At 28.2% G+C, this 19,173-nt stretch overlaps 2 protein-coding genes across 3 annotated transcripts; one reads left to right on the forward strand and one right to left on the reverse strand.

Annotated features, from left to right (window-relative positions):
- Nucleotides 1-4,789: 4,789 nt before the first annotated feature.
- Nucleotides 4,790-7,621, forward strand: LOC112741616 (protein LOW PSII ACCUMULATION 1, chloroplastic). 2 transcript variants are annotated; one of them, XM_025790638.3, is made up of 4 exons: nucleotides 4,790-5,305; nucleotides 6,397-6,963; nucleotides 7,057-7,107; nucleotides 7,293-7,621. In XM_025790638.3, the coding sequence occupies exons 1-4, from the start codon at nucleotides 5,070-5,072 to the stop codon at nucleotides 7,432-7,434; spliced, it is 996 nt and encodes a 331-aa protein (XP_025646423.1). In that variant the 5' UTR covers nucleotides 4,790-5,069; the 3' UTR covers nucleotides 7,435-7,621. The 2 variants fall into 2 exon arrangements, with proteins under 2 accessions (XP_025646423.1, XP_025646434.1); XM_025790649.3 differs by having other exon boundaries at nucleotides 4,793-5,305; nucleotides 6,397-6,957.
- Nucleotides 7,622-15,139: 7,518 nt separating this feature from the next.
- Nucleotides 15,140-17,036, reverse strand: LOC112741622 (photosystem I reaction center subunit IV A, chloroplastic). The gene is made up of 3 exons (XM_025790657.2): nucleotides 16,297-17,036; nucleotides 15,620-15,685; nucleotides 15,140-15,399 (listed from the first exon to the last, which is right to left on the reverse strand). The coding sequence occupies exons 1-3, from the start codon at nucleotides 16,795-16,797 to the stop codon at nucleotides 15,295-15,297; spliced, it is 672 nt and encodes a 223-aa protein (XP_025646442.2). The 5' UTR covers nucleotides 16,798-17,036; the 3' UTR covers nucleotides 15,140-15,294.
- Nucleotides 17,037-19,173: the final 2,137 nt, after the last annotated feature.

Here is a 19,173-nt window from a genome sequence, read left to right on the forward strand (position 1 = left end):
CACAATAATTAAATCTAAATCAAAATGACACCAAAAATTAAAAATGATGACACTAGAAGACTCATAAATATGGCTTAAAGCACATAAAAAATAATACAATTATAGAGAGATTTTAAATGCAATCGTATGACATGAATCACACTGAATTTAAATAATAATAAAACTTTAAAATTGAAAATAATAATATGATAAGCAGGGGCGGAGCTACATTGTAGGAAAAGAGGGCAAATAATCTCCCTAATTTTAAATTTTTACATGTAAATTATATGTAAATTTCAGTTTAGTCCTCTTTAAAATTTTATTTTAATCTTATTTTATTGTGTAAATATTTTTGGCTCCCCTCTAGTATTTTATCTATCTCCGCCCTGATGATAAGACTCATCAACATGACCTAAATCAAATAAGAAACAATACAATTACATCTATTATATATATATATATATATATATATATATATATATATATCTAATTTTACAACCAAAATATGCCACATGTCATTTTCTCATTGCAATTGAAATCAATTTTTTTTCTCCAAAATTAAAGAGTTCTATCCTCTTTCCTACAAATTTTATAACCAAAATATGTCACATGTCACTTTCTCATTACAATTAAAATCAAATTTTTCTCTCCAAAATTAAAGAGTTCTTTCCTCGTCCCTACTAATTTTACAACCAAAATATGCCACAAGTCATTCCCTCATTGCAATTGAAATCAAATCTTTTCCTCCAAAATTAAAAAATTCTCCCCTCCTCCCTCTCCCTTTATTTATCCATCTCATTCCTTCAACCACTCTATCTCTTTTATATATAATTATCAATGAATAATTATAATTTTGATTGATCAATAAATAATTTTAAATTTGACAATCAAAATGTACAACATCACATTCTTTAATTATATTAAAATTAATATTAAAATATTAAAATTGAAATTAAAATATAACTATATATTATATTATATATTATATATTATTATCTAATTTAATTACAAAATGTGTCACATGACACTCTTATTAAATTTGAGAGAAAATATTTTCTTCTAAAATTAATAAACTCCTTCTTAAATTTTTTCATCTAACTCTCTCTCTCTTTTTTCTATTTCTCTCTACCATTCTTACTCTATATATAATTATGATATATTTATATATTATTATCTAATTTAATAATCAAATATATCACATGACATGACATTCTCTTATTCAAATTGAGAAAAAATATTTTCTTCCAAAATTAATAAACTCCCTTCTTAAATTCTCTCATCTATCTCTCTCCCTTTTTCTATTTCTCTCTACTCTTCCCACTCTATTTATAATCTATAATTTATATTTTATATTAGTAATTTGATAAATCGAAATGTGTCGTCAGATATTTTTATTATAATTAAAATAAAATTTTTCTTTCAAAATTAATAAACTCCCTCTCTCAGTCTTCATCTTTATCTTTCTCTCTCTTTTCTCTCATTCTCTATTTTTTTTTTATCTTTTTGTTCTACAAAAAATAAAATTAACAAAATAATATAATTCAAATAAAAATATTATTATTATTATTATTATTATTATTATTATTATTATTATTATTATTATTATTATTATTATTATTATTATTATTATATACATATTTTTCTTCTTTCAATTGTTTAAAAAAAATAATTTTGAGTTAATTTTATAACTATCAATATAATTTTTTCATGCTAATATCTAATTATATTTTTATATACATAGAGAGAAAAAATATTATTTTTAAATAGCAAACATAAAAATTAATTATTTCTATTTGTACAACAGACTTAACACCTAATCAAAAGTATACAAGTTAAATCGTTTCAAATTTTAGATAACGAATATTAAAATTAATTATTAGTAATAAATCAAACTCTTTCACATGAAAATAATAACTAAAAATATTATTATTGAATTTTTTATTTACGGAGATCCTGGTCTTCTTAGCCGACGGAAACTTTTGTCCTCTATAATCTTTTTGTAAAAGTAGTTTGATTTTATAAATCTTTTGTGCTATAATCTATAATGTCAGGACAAAACCGACATAATTTTAAAAGATTTATATCGCCATAATGTAATTACAGGTAAAAATACTAGTAGAGACTCTAAATCCAAGTTTATGACATGAATCACACTGAATGTAACTCGTAATAAAATCCTAAAATTGCAAATCAAACCAGAAAACTCATCAACATGGCTTAAATTATGTAAAAAATAATACATCTATATAGAGACTCTAAATTCAAGCCTATCTCAAAAATCACACTAAATCTAAATCAAAATGACACAAAAAATTGAAATTGATGACACCAACAGACTCATCAACATGGCTTAAATCACATATGAAGCACTATAACTATATAAAGATTTCAAATTCAAACCTATGACAAGAATTACACTAAATCTAAATCACCGAAACTTGAAATGATGACATCAGAAGATTCATTAACATAATTTAAATCACATAAGAAACACTACAACTACATAAAAATAGAAATGCACCATTTAAAATCAAGTTACCTTTAATAATACTTTGTCTTTTTGTTTTTTAGAAATGCACATAAAGTTTTGTTGAGAGCTTTTTCATTCAGTATTGTTGTTGATGATTTGAAACCTAGCACAAATTAAAGAGGTTCATTGAGAGATTTTTCATTCGATGTCATTGATGATTCAACTTAGCAGTGAGAGGTTAGAGTCAAAGAGCGCGCATTGAAACGTCGTGTCTGTGCGTGGAGAGTTAGAACGTGTTCGCACGCGCCGGATAACGAAGCTAGCTAGCTTTTGTTGGGCTTAAACCAATTTGATTGGACTTGGGCTGCCAAAAAATATTATATGGGTAACATTGCCGCAATTTAAATTAGATACTTGGAAACTAAGTTGGGTTGGTCTAGTGGTTATCTCATTAGTCCGCTTAAGTAAGTGTCAGGGATTCGAATTCCGCCTTGTGCATGCAGCAACTCATTAGCCAGCGGCAAACCCTTAAATGAAGCTCAGTACAGCAGCGGATTAGTCATTAGCCTGTCAAGGTGAAAAATACCGTGGAAAAATTTCTAATTGAAAATTTTTATAAGAGTATTTTTAAATTCGCAATACAAACTTTTCAAAAGTACGATTTATTATTGAAAAATTACCGGACAAAAGGGTAAAGTACAAAAATAAAAAAAAGAAAATTTTTCAATCATCCCACCTATAATGCAATTCTTCAGTGTTTACTCTCAAATCTTTAAGGTAAATCCCATCATCCTTAGCAGTCCAAACGCATTTCTTCCAATCACACTTGTTGAAAAGCCTAGCATCATACCAGAAAACCTCAATTGAAGCAGATGAAGAAGAAGCATTATTATTGTTGTCTTTGCTCAAATGACACCAAAATAGTGTTGAGTGAAAGAAATCAGTTCTAAAACTCCAATTAATATTTGATCCTGGGGATATGTTCTGGATTCCCATGTCATCTTCTTTGGACTTGCAATGTGTGATCAAGTTCTTGTTGTTGAGCCCATTGATAATGTATACATGCCACTTTATGAATTCCGGAAATATATTCTCTCTTTTTATCAAATGAAATGGAGCACAGAAAATTGTGGTTGGGGCAAAGGATAAGAAGAGTGCTAGTGTTATAAAATAAATGCTCACAGAAGAAGCATGCAAGTTTATTGTCTTGCTTTCCATGACTAATGTGGTTTTTTTCGTTTTTGGCTTTAAGTCAATTGGAAGAGTTTTTTATATTTATAATTGTTGGAAGCTCAAAACAAAATAGGGAATTGAATGATTTTGGCATGAGAATTTAACATTAATTAGCTACCATGCTGCCTATTGGATAAGATAGACATTGAAAATATTTGGGCATGGTTGGTATTGATTTGTAGATACTCTTACAATTAAAATAAAGAAATTTATTAATTAACAGTAAGTAACAATTGAAAAACAATTAAAAAGGCCATATATACAATTATGTTTTTTCTTTTGCTTCAAGCATGTAAGTATATAAAGTGATCAAATTTTTTTAAGATGAAAAAGTTGGAAAAATAAAAATGTAAATATACAATTATTTTGTAATTAAAAATAGTGACATTTATATATAATGGATTTAACAAATTTAATAATGATTAATTTTTCACCTTCAAGTTTTTACTTTAGAGAACATTTTTTTCTTAATTAGAGTTTGGGAGCTCAAGCTTATTTTTGGCCAACTATAAGCTAGAACAGTATATTTTGGAGATAACAATTAAATGTAGTGAATATATAATTATCAGACTCAGTTCGACTCTATCGGTTGAACAAAAAATCCGATCACTCGATTTTTAATTTGAATTGGATCATTATTTGAATGAATTAAACAATCAATCCGGTCAAAAACCGAATTTTCCTAAAAACAAAGAGTTGTGATGTTTTTTATTAAATATATTATATAAGTAAAATTAAATTATATTTATAAATTTAAAAAATAAAAATATTTTTTATTAGTTACAATATTTTCAATTTCTATAAATATGATCTTCGCTTTATTTTTTATACATACTTAAAGGATATAGCAAGTATAAAGTAATTAATGAGTTATTAAAATTTTAAAATAATATTTAATGTAATATATAAATAACTAAAACAAAACGCTTGTTATAAAAATTAAATATATATATATATAATTATTTATGATTAAATGGATCGATTTAATTTATAATTCACCAGTTAAATCAATAAACAAGTGACCCAACACCAACAATCTAATCAATTCGATTAGCAGATGGATTCTAATAATCATGAATAAATATTTGACAAAAATGTCAAACCGTCAAATTATGATGTTTTTGTTGGGGTCCTTTTTATCAATTCTAAAATCTTTCACGTAACGCAATACTCTAATTGTTTTATGTGTTGAAAATTGAAATGAGTTTCTCCCCAAAATAAGATAAATATGAATAGTGTGGGTGAGGTAAGCGTGGCAATACAAGAATCATGCAAAATAAGGAGATGGGTGACCTCAGAATCAGTTAGTTCAGTTCAGTTCAATTTTGCAACCTTTGACATTATTGGACATGGCAGACTGAGAATCATTTAGTTTTCGAACCGAACCATGGCTTTGGCGTTCGGTTCACTGGTTCCTACGAACACCAACACTTTGTGTCTCTCTCTCACACCACAACCTTTGAATAATCTCATCTTCAGCACCAAAAACCATACTAAGTTTATGTTTTGTGGCAGAGGTGTTAGCTATGGAAACACTTTGTCTTGTTCAGACCAAAGAGCTTCTACTTCCATTGCCACTATTGTTTGTTGTGCTGCTAATAAACCTTCTTCTTCTGAAATCAGGTACCCTTTATCTTATTCTTGCACTTAATCTTGCAGCAAGCTACCATTTTCAAACAGAAAGTGGCAACCCCTTCTTTTTTTGTGAAAAGCTATTGTTTTCTTATTTTACTATTCAGAATATTTAAATGGCGAGGGATATTGCCACTTCGAGGTGTTTTAATTAGAAATTTGGAATGCTGATTAAGGAATTAAGACACACAAGTTTTCTCTAACAGTAATTTAGTTATCCCTCAACTTTTCAATTCATGTAATGAGATCTTTGGGCTGTGATTAATTGAAGGCATTCCCTTTATCAATATAGTGTGAATGTTTTGAATGTTTGCCCAAAATATAAAAGAGACTTGGTTTTCAAGCTTTGAAGTTCTGACTTTTTCAATCACCCGTAACAACAAAATCTGAAATTAATTGAAGATGGTTGACGTAGTTGGTAAGAAACTGACTCGAATCTCACAAGTTCCTGAGTTTGATTATGGCCGCCAATGTGAGGGGCACTTTGGTGGGTGATCCTATGTGCTCAAATAGTATAGAGGCATGCTCTCATTATGGTAGAATCACCATTGGTTGTGTGCACTAAAATAATATCCGAGATTCCAATTACATTAGTTACGTTCTTGGGATCGGCGAATGTTAGTCCTTTGGCCCTTTTCTATCAAGAGATTTGTCAAACTGTTAGGGATTAACATAGTGCATTTTTGCTAATCTCAGAAATGTAATTGATGCAACTCAGATCTCAAGGACTATTTTAATGTATGCATCAAATTTGAGGACTACTTTGGGGTTTAACTCCGTAATTTGGGATTGAGAGTTAAGAGAAACAAATAAGATTGGGAACAACAGAAAATAGGCAAGATGAGTGAAGTATGTGTATCATTCACCCCCCAAAAAAAAGGGTCATTATCAATACGATATATCATATTATCAAATATCAAATTAACAATACTATTTTCTGCAGTTGGAAAAATCTTTTCAAATGAATGAAGTGTTTTAGTTTTAAGCTTCTTATGTGATCTCCTCTTTATGCAATGTTTGTTTTTCATCAGGTTCTATTTGCCAGTCATGATGCTTCATCATTAATCATATTTGTTCTTCAGCTCTACAGCCAAGATAAGGAGCGAAGTTCTGTCTCCGTTTCGCGCTGTTAGGATGTTCTTTTACATTGCTTTCATTGCAAGCGGTTCTCTTGGGGGATTCATAGCGGCCACACAACTGCTCGGCGCATTGGCTAACCCCTCAAGAGCATCCCAGGTTGGTGACATCCTAAAGGGACTTGGCATTGACATTGGAGCAGTGTCTATCTTTGCTTTCTTGTACTTGAGAGAGAACAAAGCAAAGAATGCTCAAGAGGCTCGCCTCTCGCGAGAGGAAAGCCTGTCAAGCCTTAAGCTCCGTGTGGACGACAAGAAGATCATACCTGTTAGCTCATTGAGAGGAATTGCTCGTCTTGTGATCTGCGCTGGACCGGCATCATTTGTAACCGAGTCTTTTAAGCGAAGCTTGCCATTCACGGAAGGTCTTATAGACAGAGGAGTGCTTGTTGTTCCTTTTGTAACAGATGGAAATTCGCCTTGTTTGGAGTTTGATGAGAGTGATGAGGAGCTTAACAAGAGAAGGAAGAGGCTCTGGCAGCTAGCTCCGGTTTACATCACTGAGTGGTCTGAGTATGTTTACAATGATAGAAACTCCCCTAAATATGCAATTCAATTTCATTTTATGTTTCTTTCTAACAAATTTTTTTCACATGTTATATATAGGTGGTTAAATGAACAAAAGAAGTTGGCAGGTGTATCATCCGAATCTCCAGTGTAAGTAACTTAGTACTACCTTTTAGCAAAGTTTTATTTTCCTCATCAAACTTTTTAGCAATAGAAAGTTGCACATCAATGCCCTTTTAGCTGCTACTCTTAATCCATTTCACTCGAAATGTGAAGTTATCCAGAGTTTGAGAATAAAGTTTTGCAATAAGAAGTTTGTTTCTTTCATTGTTCAGGTACCTATCTCTACGCCTAGATGGTCGTGTTCGCGGCAGTGGCGTGGGTTATCCTCCTTGGAATGCTTTGGTTGCGCAATTACCACCAGTGAAGGGTATCTGGACTGGCTTACTAGATGGCATGGATGGTAGAGTTCTTTAGAAGTTACTTTTTCTTATTCTGTTTCTCCCCCTCTACTGGGGATGTTCAGTTAAAATTTTATGGTTTGATCTCCAAGATATATGCATATTATATTTTAGCTTTATCTTATGAATTGTTTCTTACGCAAATGTTAACACCTACACAGAACACGTGGACGTACAAATTTGATCTCCACGACTTTTTCCAATTTTTCCTTGACTGTTTTTGACATCTATATTCTCTACTCACCCTCAAAATCTTGACTTTTACCGTACCAGCAGGGACGGACATAGGCTCTCCTCCTCCTTCCCCTTTCCTCCCTTGCTTTTTTAAAAATTTATTTAGTATTTAATTTAGTATAAATAAAAATTCAGTCTAATTTAATATTAATTATTTTTAATATTTATTGATTTATTTTTGTAATATATCTTATATTATATAATTTGTTGTATAATTTTTTACAAAATGCTATTTATACACTAAAATCAGCCACTAAAATTAGTTACCAATATATTTGTATATAAATATATGTATGGTTTGATTTATTTTCAATGTGTATTTATACTTTATCATGTATTTTATATTGATGGCTGATTTTGGTAGCTGATTTTAGTATATATATAATATAGTCTAATTTTTTTAATATTATATATAATATTGTCTCTATGATAATATTTCTGGACTAGTCCCAGGATCAAAAGAAAGAAAATAAACAAATTAAAGTAAAAATATAAAATAAAAATTTAGTAATGATGATAAAAAATAACTTCTAATAGAATAAATTACTATTTTCCTTATTTTTACTCATGAATTAGTGTATATTTTTGTATTATGTATAGATAATACATAAAATTATATAAAAAAATTTATTAAAAATTAAATAAAAAATATATAATAATAATTATTATAAATATTTTATAAAAATTATAATTAAAATCAAACTCTCAGGATTTTTAATATTATAATTAGTATTTGTCTTAATCAATTTGAGTTTGTTGAGTGATCATCTCACTCGTCTGCTTAAACAATTATTAGGAGTTAGAATCTCGCCTTGTGTGTAGCAATTAATTGGCTAGCGGTAAACTCTTAATAAATGGAGTATCAATACGTGGTTAGACTTGGCAGGAGTACCCAAATACGCAAGTACCTAACCTGTCCAAACCTGGTTGGGGAGGTAATAACTTGATCCGACTCGGGAGCAGATTTTGCTCAGGACAGGACATGGTTGGGTTTTGGGTGTACCCGCCCCGGATATATACATGTAAACACTTTTTAGGAATTAAGATTTGCCTCACATCACAGATTCAGTCTATACTCTACCCAGTCATCCTCACCCAGAGTCGTCTTCTTCTCGGCTTTTTCACAAAAAACCTCATAGCTCCCATTATTGTTGTTGCTGAGCCCATTGCCGCCTATCCCTTCTCAGCTCCAATCTTCCTTCGCAGCTCATGTCACAATCATTGCTTATACTGTCGTTGTTGAGTTCGTCGCCACCTCTCTTCTGTTGATTGAGTCCTCTCTCTCTTTCTTTCTTATTGTGAGTCTCTTAAGTTCTTCTCTTCTTCTTCCACAGACTCATCACTTAGTCGCCATGAGTCCGGGCATTGCTGTTGCAGTTTTATTTGAGTCTGTCACTAAATAAAATAGAATTTTTATTCAAGTTGGACCAGTTGAAAATAGACATGCATGAGATCATTTTTTCATGTAATTTCTGAATTTTCTCATCAAAATTTGATATATGTGGTTGAGTATTTTAGTATGGCGATCCTCGTGGTTTCGTTGTGATACTAATGTAAGAAAAGTTGCGGTAATTTCATAACTAATATGAGACAGACTAGATTATTAAAGTAATCAGAAAAATAACATTTAAATGTGCACATAAAATTTATAAGATGTAATTATTTCAAAAAAATATATATGTATCATGGTTCTGAAAACCGGACCGGACCGGCCGGTACAATCGGAAAAATCGGGAACCGGTCACCTAACCGGTCCGGATAACACTAATAACCGCCTGGCAAAAAACCGGCCAAAAAACCGGTCGAACCGGCGGTTAACCGGCGAACCGGAAGAACCGTCCGGTTTTTTTGCGGTTCAATGGTTTGCGAATTCACCACCGGCCGAGCCCGCCTCCTCGTCGCCCCACACAACCATCGACAGTAACAGCGACCACCACCGGCCGAGCCCGCCTCCTCGTCGCCACCCACAACCATCGACAGCAGCCGACGACCACCGGCCGAGCCCGCCTCCTTCTGAATTTGGTAAGACTCTCTTCTTTCACCTATGCTTCTTGATTTTGATTTTCTGAGGTTCTGATCTTGTTCTGTGCTCGCCTGTTCTATGCTTGATTTTGGATTTTGATTTTCTGAGCCCCCCTTGATTTTCAGGATTGATGTTATTTATTTTGAATATGTTTTGCATTGCTGCTTCTGTTAGCTCACTGCTTCATGAATCAAATCATGATGAATATGTTTTTCTGCTTCTGGTAGCTGCTAGGGTTTTTTTGCATTGTTGCTTCTGTGACCTTGTTACCTGCTTCTGTTCTGTTTTGCATTGCTGCTTCTGTTACCGCCTGTTCAATGCTTGCTTTTGGATTTTGATTTTCTGAGTTCAGGATTGATGTTTTTTATTTTGAATATGTTTTGCATTGCTGCTTCTGTTAGCTCACTGCTTCATGAATCAAATCATGATGAATATTTTTTTTGCTTCTGGTAGCTGCTTCTGTTTTGCATTGTTGCTTCTGTGACCTTGTTACCTGCTTCTGTTCTGTTTTGCATTGCTGCTTCTGTTACCGCCTGTTCAATGCTTGCTTTTGGATTTTGATTTTCTGAGCCCCCCTTGATTTTCAGGATTGATGTTTTTTATTTTGAATATGTTTTGCATTGCTGCTTTTGTTAGCTCACTGCTTCATGAATCAAATCATGATGAATATTTTTTTCTGCTTCTGGTAGCTGCTTCTGTTTTGCATTGTTGCTTCTGTGACCTTGTTACCTGCTTCTGTTCTGTTTTGCATTTTCTGCTTCATGATGAATATTTTGATTATTTTCATGGTTGTCTGAAGTTTTCTGGTCTTTGGTTTTCTGATTGTTATAGATGGAACAATCACAAAGTAACCCACAGCCACAAGATTCTCAAACTGAAAATTTAATTTATACGGATAATGCTATGCCTTCATATCCTACAGGTGATTGAAATAGCAAAACTTGTCTCATTTCCTCTCAATATCTGATGTAAAGTTGTAACTTTAATTTTTTCTTGGTTTTCTATTTTATTTTATTAGATGGAGGAGATGTGGAACTTGATGTGGATTTCCCTAATGTTGCTGATTCTTCAAATACAGCTTCTTTTGGTGGTACTTCTGATGATGGTGGCTTTGGATTACCTGTTTATGATGGAGATGTTGGAACACTTAATGATAATTATGATTTTTGATGAGTTACACCTTTGATTAGTTGAAAACTTGCTAGTAATTGTATCTTTTGAATGTAGAACATTATGGGTTTGTCATTATGTACTTTTATTTTTTGTTTACTTATAAACTTTGATGTTTGAAGTTGTTTGTGAACCTCTAATATTAAGTAATGGATAATTTATTATGTGAAATATTAAATTTTATTAAGTTAGAGATCATTGAATTTATATATTTAAGATTATTTTAAGTTTTTTAATAATTTTATTTAATATTTAATTAAACCGGTTGAACTCCGGTCGAACCAGTGAACCATTGAACCAGTGACCTCACCGGTTTATTGACCGGTCCGGTTCTCGCAACCTTGATCACAAGCGAAAGATTGTTAGGAAATTATTATTTCTTAATATATTTATGGGCAATATATATTAATTATAATCGCAAATTAAGTAATTTCACATTAAATGACCTATATAATGGTGATCTTATTTATTGTCATAAATATTGAATTAAATAAGTCATTATTACTTTTGATTTGGATAAATGAGATTAAAATTATAGATACTATTTTATTTGAGTTTTAGGGTTTAATTATTCTCACACTCAAATATAAATAATGACTTCAAGATTTTGGCCTCCAACACATCAAACTCGCCTCCGTAACTCTTTTTCCATAATGGAGCTGTGATTAAGCTCTATCAAGGATACAAAAGATTTTAATCGACAAAGATCAAAGAACAATAAGAGCCAAGCTCTCTGACCTCAATCATGCTCTCGAATAAAAGGACATTTCCGCGCTTTCAGTTATATTTCTTAATGATTTAAAATGAATGATTTTGAGATTGAGAAATTCTAAAATTTTCAAACAAAATAGATTTTTTTTTCAATCAAATGATGATAAATAATTTTATTGAATTAAATTATATAATGTGATCATTGGATGATAAAAAATGCTAGAAAAATAAATAAATAAATAATATTTTAAAAGTATAGAAATATTAAATTGTCATTTCAATTTACTTTTTAATCAACGACAATAAATATTTTGAATTAAATAAATTTTTACAAAAAATTATATACCTAAAATTATTTCATTTCTTTAAAAATCTTTTGAACATACAATGGTTTAATAAGAGGTTTACTATTGAGAATTGAATATAATATTTTTAAATTTGTATTTTTAATAAAAAAATGTACTTAGTTCTATCTATCCTAAATAATTCTATATTCACTATTATTTATTCATCTAAATAATTCTAATATTGATAGAATATTATTTTTAGATGTAAAACATTTAAAATATATTTATTCTATTTTAAAAATAATATTCATATTTAACTTAGAATTTTAACAAATATGACAAAAAAATATTTAATTTTTTAGTTAAAATATCTATAAATATATTTTTGTGCTTTAGCTTTAAATTTTTCAAAAAAAATATTCTATCAAAGAATTATTATAAGAAGATTTATAATTAAATAAAAAAATAATAAAAATATTAATAATAACAAAAAAATAAATGAAACTCATATTAAAAAATGTTAAAAAAATAATAAAATTTACGAATGTTGGCAAATCTATTAATATAAAAATGAAATTAGTTTTGTACCCATAAAAAGGCTCATTCTTAAGCGCTCCTTATTAAGTATGAAGTGCTGCACACCTTGTAAATTCATTAAATCTAAATTTTTCATTTGTTATATTTTATTTGAATGGTCCGGATTTAAAAAAGTAACCTGTTAATCAGGTTAATCATTTTTTACAAATTTTAAAATTTTTTTATAGGTCTCAGATATTGGGCTGAAGTTCAAAATAAAAAAATAGTATATAAATATTAAAAACAACATGTCTGTAAAAAAAATTATTGGACTTTAGAATTAAAATAAATAATACATAAAAAATAAGTTAAAAATTCATGTACTAAATCTAGAAAAAAATTTAAATAATATTAAAATTTAAATAAATTTTGTTTTGTGTGAAATAAAATTATAATATTAAATATAAACACAATGATAAAATTTTTTTGTTATATATATATATATATATATATATATATATAATTTTATTTTGTGAGAAACAAAATTAAAACATTAAATATGAATAGAATAATAAAATATTTTGTATTATATTAATTTAATTAAAAAAACTATATATATAACATAAAAAACAAACAAACATATAATAATTTTATTTTGTGCGAAGCAAAAATTCATATAATTTTTTATTAACAATTTTTTTATTGAAATATGTCATTTTACTATATTTATAATATATTATTTAGAATAATTATATTATTTTAGTTAATATATATTATTTAAAAAATATTTAAAATTTATTATTTTGTATTAAGAATATTATTAAAAATATATTGTTAGTTTTTTTTTAAAATAATACTTTCTTTTCTTTGGTTCAAATACTATGACAATAAAATTTTTTTTACGTAACTGTGTCTACTCAATAAATATTATATTCATATATTTTTATATAGTATGTAAAATAAATAATTAATGTTTAAAAAAGTTAATAAAAAAAGTATTCTTTTTTTTTACTAACTTTTAGATGAATATAGAGACTATGTCATTTGAATTATAACTCATTGACAAAGAAATAAATACTCTTAATTATATTTAAATAGAATAATTATTTATTAGGCTCATTCTTATACAAATAAAAAAATTTTTAGTTTTATATCTGTAATATTTTATACCAATTAGCTTCAAAATTTAATTATTTTTTGAATAAATTAATAAAAAATAATACAGATAATTGTTTAAATAAAATTATATTTTAATTTTTCATTCTATTAAGTACAAGTTGAGGATAATTTGAAATAAAAGATAATGAATTTGTTATAACTGTCTTTTGTGCTTTGACTGTGTCATCATTTGAGAATCATGGCGCCTTCATGGAGACCGGTTCTTCTACAGAATCAGTTTGGAGTTAGCCAACTAGCAGTAGCGACAGACAGCACCTTCCTTTTCTATGGCAAAAATTTTTTCGGCTTTGAAGGTCCATTTATAGTAGAGGTGGAAAGGAGTGGGTTTAAGAGCGTCAAAATCTGTGGCTAGACAAAACAATAGTAAAAACACCTACTAGTAAACAAAACAGTGAAAATGCTTGAAGACATCACATCAACAATAACAGAACAATGGAGGAATTGGATTAAATTTTTATGGGTATTTTTTTTGTGTAAAGATAGTCCTCTATTAAACGAGCGAATTAGTTTTTTTTGTTAGTATCGATTTGTTTGTTCACCCCATAACAAAAAAAAAATAATAATAATAATAAATAAATTTAATTTACTTAATCACTCTTGATAATAAGTTAACTTTTAAAGAGTGCTGCACTCTTTACTTTACCTGAAGTGCACTAGTTTTCGCCCCGTAAAAAATAAATTTTGGTTGACAAAACTATTAGAATCCAACAAACCTATTTAAATTGAGAAATCATGGTATGAATTAAGAGAAGGAAATAGGTGTTTATATCTCTTATGAACTTTCTTTACAATTTTAAAAACTAACTTTTTATCATAGTCTATGGGATGACTATCAACAAGAGTGAATCATAATCATTATAAATTACGAGTAAACTTTATTTTAGCAATAGACAAATGAGTTAAAATTTAAAGTGATTTTTTAGATTAATACCAAAAAGATATTCGAGATTCCAAAATTGGAAAAATTGCTAAAATATTAGTAAACAATATTTATATGCGATGATGAGTCATCATGTCACAAAGAATTGAAGATAATACTGCAGGTAAAAATGTTTTTAGAGATGTAGAATGACTAAAAATATTTTGAAACAACGTGTATTAAAAAAAAGTCAGTTTGGATACTTTACTTTTACGTTCTATATCTAAGAGAAGATTAAATGGGTAAATATAATAATTGAAATAAAAAAAGGAAAAGTATATTAAATGCCTCAACAAAATTTATGTAAGAATAATAATTAGGAGTTCTAATTCATTATTTCAGTTATTTTTCTAATTTTTAAATGGGCAAAAACTCAAACATATATTTAATTTTTTTAAAATATCACAAAGATAAAAATGAAAATTCGAAACTTTTTTTTTATTTAAACTTAAAACATAGCAAGATAATTTAGTACTCTAATTATTTTTCTTTATCTAAAGTTTAAAGTTTTAAATTTAATATTGTCTCTGCAAATTATTAATGGTGAACTGATAATCAAAGTCTTGACAGTACATATCTTGTGAGTATTTTTGTTTTACAAATTATAATTTAAAATGGATTATGACACTCATTATCGATTGTAAACTAATGTGCATATGTACTAATTTAAAACAAGTTCAAATTATGAGCAATTGCACACAATGTAATTTATAAGGATTAGTGGGTATAAGAGAAGATATGATACAGATTTTTTTTTTCTTTTGACATGGAAAAATCTTACGCTAATAGCTGCAATAGCATGATGACGATTGTCAAAATTACAAACTTAAAATGGAATCATGCAACTTCCTCAATTTCATCCAATGCATAGTTGTTTGTTGATACATTTGCATAGTTAACTTTGTTGAATCTAACCACAACAGGGTAGCGAGTCTTGGGGTCCTACACAACACAAAGAGAAACCGATCAAATTAACAAACATTATTACATTTTCGTTCTAGAGTAACACCCAATTCAGTTTCTAAAAAATTTAGTCAAATTTTAATCGTCAACGAATCTTAATCATCATATCAGTCACTCAATTTTTATTTCATTAGAAATACAAATCGAGCATGCTTTAATTGTTAGTTTGAGTGTAATTTGAGGTAGGAATAGTAATAACCTGATCAACGGCAACAACTGAACCATAGCCTTTGTACCAGTATGATTCTTTCCTAAGAATCTTTACCTGTTTTGATGATGAGTACAAATAAAAATTAGACGCATGTTATTATTAGTTACATCATTGATCTGTAGGTGAAAAATTAAAGTCTCGTATGTCAAACAAAGCCACAAAAATCAATAAACATCTAAGTGGATTCATAATAGATTAAATATCTTAACTCTTAGAGATTATGTACTAAAATTGTTACATCAATCCCACTATCCTAAATAGCTTGTCATGGGAAGAGTTTCATGACTTTGAAAAGATAAAAAAATTTCACTACAGATCACTCAAGTTTTAACAAAGAAGTTTTCAAGCCAGATTATCAACTCAATTAAATTGATCATTAAATAGGATATAACGATTTCAACACTAACATTAATTTTTACTGCGCTACATATACACTAGAAATTATCCACCAAAGTATGTACTCTAAAATACAAAATATTAAAAATAATAGATAATAATTGATTTGGCGACTGAATATGGAAGTAGTATTTTTTATAATCTATAATCTTTCATGTACTTTTGTAATTTTTATTACAGTACTTAATAAAAAGTAAGAGTAACCAAAAAAAAGGAAATTAAACGTTAAATTACGTAACAAAAGTATAACTAATTAACTAAAATCTAACCTTAGTTCCTCTCTTGGGGCCAATTGGAGGTGGCTTTGGTTTCGGAGCAGTAGCAGCAGCTTCACCTTCAACTGGTGGTGTTGCAGTTGCAGGTGCAGCAGATGCAGCAGCACCTTCATCTTCAGCCCTCACAACAAGCCTATTAAAAGAACCACTTTTGTTGTTGTTGAACCTCGAAGGGAACATCACTATGGAAGTGATGCTCGAAGAGGAAGACGAAGAGATTGTCTTGCCGGCTGACAACACAAATCCAGATGCAGCTGATGCCATGTTGCAACTAGCCATCACTCTCTTTCTATCTCTCCCGTGGTAATGGTTGATGAGTGTGATGACAAAGGAAGCGAAAATAATATTGTGAGGCTCGGAAAGAAGGTAGATTTTGGTTGGAATCTGATCCACACAGAAGCGTGACTCAAAATCATTTCCTCCACTAGGATCATGCCACTTGTGTAACGATATCCAATTCCTTTGGATAATGTTTTTACAACTCTTCCATTTCATCAGGGTCGTCTACCCACTGAGTCAACTCATTGAGTGAATGCCTAGTATCTACTTCTACTCTGTTGGAGTAGCAATAACAAAACAATAACTAAATATTTAAGGTGGATTTTGCAATAGTTAGTTCATTAATGAAGTCATAAAGATTGTATTTATTTTTGTGGAGAGGACACAAATATACAGATACTAAATATCTAAAAAGTGTTTAAATAGAAAGATATGGACATTGAATACAGTAAGACAATTTTTTTTTTATTTTTGTATCCACTTTTAAACGAAAGATATAATGATAAATACAGGATTTAGGATGGTAAATACGAATTTTTAATAGTCACAAAAAAAAAATACGAATTTTTAATTAAAAAAATTTATCCATAAATAATTATCCCTTTTTTTAAATTTTTTTCTGCATCATCATTTTTAGAGAGGTAGGTCAGAAAAGTACTCAAAAAGTACAGACAGGTATCATATTTTTTATGTTTATTTTTTTTATTGTGTTCATCTTTTTCTTTCAATTGGGATAAAAAAACCAAATCGACCACCTATTAAATCTCCAACTTACACAAAAAAAATTAAAAGTAAAAAAACAAAAAATTAAAGAAATACAAAAATAAATTGTAACCAGAAAGTTTTAAATGTTGAATTGGACAAGAGAGATTAAATTAGCATAACCAAAATTTAGTAGGTATAGCAAACGGTTAAGCGGCAAGAAAGGAGTGAGAAACAATGGGAGAAAGAGGAGGATATGAGAGATATATTTATTTTAGTTATTTTATATAATATTTTAGTATTATCTACGTATATCTAAACATAATATTAAATTTTACGTTAGTGTCGTGTACAATATATCCAAACACAATACATAAAAAATAATTTGTAATGTTCTATTCTACTGTTTTTGTCTCATTATCATATTCTATCATGTTCACACAAATAAACGTAACCAAAGAGTCTAAAAATGCTAAAAGAAAGTTATTTTAAATTTAAAAATTACAAAAGAGATCTTATTTTATAATTTATTTTAAAACCACACACACACACACATATATATATATATATATATATATATATATATATATATATATATATATATATATATATATATATATATATATCTTAATTAGATCTAACAATACTAAAAAAAACTAAAAAACTAAAAACAACAAATGAAAAGAAAAATCAATAGACCCAATCACAAATTTAGAATAAAAAAAGTAGATAAGGTGTTGATTGAGTAAGGGTGAATTCCATAATTATTAATAGAGTTGATATAAGAATTGTGTGATTTTGTAATTATGAAGTTTAAGTGATTTTACTATAATTAATTAATTTGGTTGTCAAAATTCAAGTTAAATTAAGAGTTAATATTAATCATCTTCATGATATAATCATTTCATTCAATAATGATTAGATTTATTATGGAGGACAACTTACCTTTTATTTAAAAGAAAATTGAGTAGAATTTATCTATATATATAGTGCGTTTACATTGCTAACTAACAAAAAATATGTTATTTATCTAGTTTATAAATAAGATAATTGTATAAAAAATTTGTATGTAACTCGTTTGTAGGATACACATATTTTGTTTACAATGACAACAAAATATATAAATGTTTATTTTCATTTTAAAGCATATTTGACAAAATTTTAATAATAAAAAAAATACTAAACATTTTTTTAAAAAATATTTTTTAAAAACTATAATTTACGTTCTTTATAAGATTTATTTTACTTAAAAACGATTTTTATCATAACAAATTAACAAAAAATATTTTTATATTATTATATCAAATATAATTATTAAATGAAATAATTTTTCTATATGAGATATTCAAATATAAAATATTTTGCTTTTTTAAAAAGTCTTTTAAAAAAATATCACTTAAAAAGTATTTTTATAAAAGGCTTTCCAAGCAAACCCATATATAGTGCCAACAAAATCAGAACTAAGTTTAGGAGAAGTACCAAAAAAAAAAAGTGATATTTCATTTGGTTTTAGTAAATAAAAAATGTTAGGTAAATAAACTATTTTTATAACAATTTCAATCAATCCTTTTCTCCTTCTCTTTCTTTTTCTTCTACAAAAATTTCAATTATTGATTCTTAAACTATCGTAGTAACTTGATTGAATTTGGTTATTATCGCAACGTCTTCGCTCGAGAATCGTGCTGAGATTTGAAGTCGCCATCAATAAATTTTTCACAAGAATAAAATGGCTAACTGAATGCAAAAAATAAAACAGTTATAAGAAAAAGATTAACACCTTATATTATCTGTTCTTAACAGTTATATTTTATCTATTATTATTTGTGCATTTAATTTTATTGGTCTTCTTTAATATATATTATTTATTTTTATTATTTTAATAATTAAATT

This window comes from Arachis hypogaea, chromosome 2, assembly GCF_003086295.3.
Source record: "Arachis hypogaea cultivar Tifrunner chromosome 2, arahy.Tifrunner.gnm2.J5K5, whole genome shotgun sequence".
Lineage (NCBI taxonomy): Eukaryota > Viridiplantae > Streptophyta > Magnoliopsida > Fabales > Fabaceae > Arachis > Arachis hypogaea.